The sequence below is a fragment of the Mus pahari genome, chromosome 2 (assembly GCF_900095145.1).
Source record: "Mus pahari chromosome 2, PAHARI_EIJ_v1.1, whole genome shotgun sequence".
Taxonomy (NCBI): Eukaryota; Metazoa; Chordata; class Mammalia; order Rodentia; family Muridae; genus Mus; species Mus pahari.
This window is the reverse complement of record NC_034591.1, coordinates 60,146,662-60,149,073: the sequence shown is the minus strand read 5'-3', so window position 1 is coordinate 60,149,073 and position 2,412 is coordinate 60,146,662. Positions and strand designations below refer to the sequence as shown.

The following is a 2,412-nucleotide window of genomic DNA, read 5'->3' as shown; positions in this document are numbered from 1 at the left end:
GAGAGAGAGAGAGAGAGAGAGAGAGAGAGAGAGAGAGAGAGAGAGAGAGAGAAGGCAGTTAAAACAGTTAAAACTGGATTAATGATTTATTTAAACATGGAATCTGAAGCTAAGACAACCTTCAAAGAAAATACAGAAATAACATCATATTTGACTTTGTAAAGAACACAGACAACAAAAGCAAACTTAGACAAATGGGACTACACAAAATTAAAAATCTTCTAAGCAGTGGAAACATCAACTAAGAGAAACAACATATTGAAAGTGAGAGTCTGCAAGCATATGTGAGTCATATGCCTGATAAGGGATTAGTTTCCAAAGTCTGTAAGGAACCCCTAAAAATGACTAACTTGCTTTAAAATTGGGCTAAAGATACTGATAAGTATTTCTCCAAAGAACACCCACTAATGGCCAACAGGTGCGAAGAGATGCTGAACATCACTTATCACCAGGGATTTGAAAATTAAACCTTTGTATCATCAAAACAAAGGTACCATTTCACATCTATTCAGATGGCAATGACCAAACAAAAGAAAACATAACTGTTGGTGAGGATTGAAAATTTTGGATCCTTTTTTACTACTGATAAAGAATTAAAAACAAAACTGCCACATGATTCTTTAATGCCATTTCTGAGTAGTTATAAATTTGGATCTTAAAGAAATATTGCACTTGTCCAAAGGCTGTGGCACTATGCACAATGATCAAGATGAGTAACCATCTTCATTGCCCACTGAAGGCTCCGTGGACAAAGAATGTGTGTATTATAAACAGGGAAATGTATACAGTCAGGGGAAAGAAAGATGGTCTATAACATGCAACATTTCTGTTTTTCAAGCCCTGGGTACACAGCTTCAAAAATGCCAGAAAAGTCATGTGAAAACAGATAAAGCAATAACAAACGTGTATCAGGTGGATCAGTGTGTATTTTCATATGAATGAGCATATGAAGCTTCATTTTATGCTAAATAAAAGAAGAGATACTCACATACTACCAGGTGGGAATCTTTTTTGTTGTTTACAATGTCATAGGGAAGAAGTAGGAATGGGCTCAAAATATACTCCACACGGACCTTAAATTACATTTTCTAGGAGAAATTTCATTTCTCCTAAAAAGTGCTGTCATGCTCACTATTGAGAGAGAAGTAAGATAATGCACACACAGACCAGCACAGCTCATCTTCATGTTTACTCTATAGTACTGAAGAACATTATTGAACAGAATCCCCAAATTCAAATTTAACTAACATAGATTTTTATTTTATGTTATTATCCTTGGTTTTATTTATTTATTTATTTATTTATTTATGGACATGGAAATTACAACCCAGACTAACCTGTAACTCACTACTATGTAACCAGGGAAGCAAAATTTTTTGCCACTTCACTTACTTTGGCTTTCCAAGAGAAAAAAATTTTATATTATATATGATATTATATGTGTTATTTTATTATTTAAAATATGACATTTCTAGTGATAAGAAGTTACTCTGATGCTTCTCTGTATAGATGCAGATACCTGCAAGAGTGTGTGGGTGGGAAAGGGAGAGGAAGAGAAAGGGAAGGGGACAGTTTCAAAGGCATCCGTGAAGAAATCACAGTTGTACCAGTCTTGAGATGGGCTAGAAGCTACTGTTAATTCATCCACAAAGGCTGGCTTCACTAGACGTCCACTTCCCTTGAGTTAGTGTCCACCTCCATAGTGATAGAATTGGCACTGTTGCCGTAACTGCTCTTTCTCACCAAGAGCTCCATTAATTATGACTCTATAAAGCTGAGCATGCATCTCATAAGCCTAATTCTGCATTCTACTGAAACTGCATCAGATAAGGCTCAGCATGCGCCAAATAGCATTTACATCCAAAGTCTAATTGCAGAAAAAGAACACTTATCTTGGAGAATGACTTACATTAACCATGAAGACAGATTTTGAATAGCTTGATGTAGAAGGAAGAATGAATAAAATGTTAACTCTGGAATAGATAAAGGACTTCCTTTGCCAACCCTCCAAGCACAACACCCACCATCACCCTTACCTGGTGGGTTCTCTAGCACGAGAAGCAACAAAAGGATATCTACTGCCAGTACAATCACATTGCAAATGATCAGGAAGACTTCCAATACACTGAGCTTCCTCGCCATCTAGATGGAAACAGAAAACCAGATGAAAATAAACCACAGAGCCCCACAAGCCAAGGAGAGCAGGCACTGTAACTGAATAGTCAACATGTGAGCATGGAGACAGGACTTGGTCAGTTAAATGTTTGGTTCAAAGCACAAGGCCATAAGTTTTGAATCCCAGTTTGGCACGGTAGGAATGCAGAGACAGAAAGATCCTGAGGGCTGAGAATTGAACAACTTACCCAATCCTTGAGCTCTGGGTTTGATAAAAGAACCATTATTATCCATGTT

The 2,412-nt window shown here is 37.1% G+C and overlaps 1 protein-coding gene across 1 annotated transcript in view; it reads right to left on the bottom strand.

Annotated features, from left to right (window-relative positions):
- Mgam2 (maltase-glucoamylase 2 (putative)) overlaps positions 1-2,142 on the bottom strand; it is an 85,657-nt gene extending 83,515 nt beyond the window's left edge. The window contains exon 1 of the mRNA XM_021191203.1: positions 2,025-2,142. Coding sequence (XP_021046862.1) covers positions 2,025-2,142 — 118 coding nt within the window. The remainder of the gene's footprint in view (positions 1-2,024) is intronic.
- Positions 2,143-2,412: the final 270 nt, after the last annotated feature.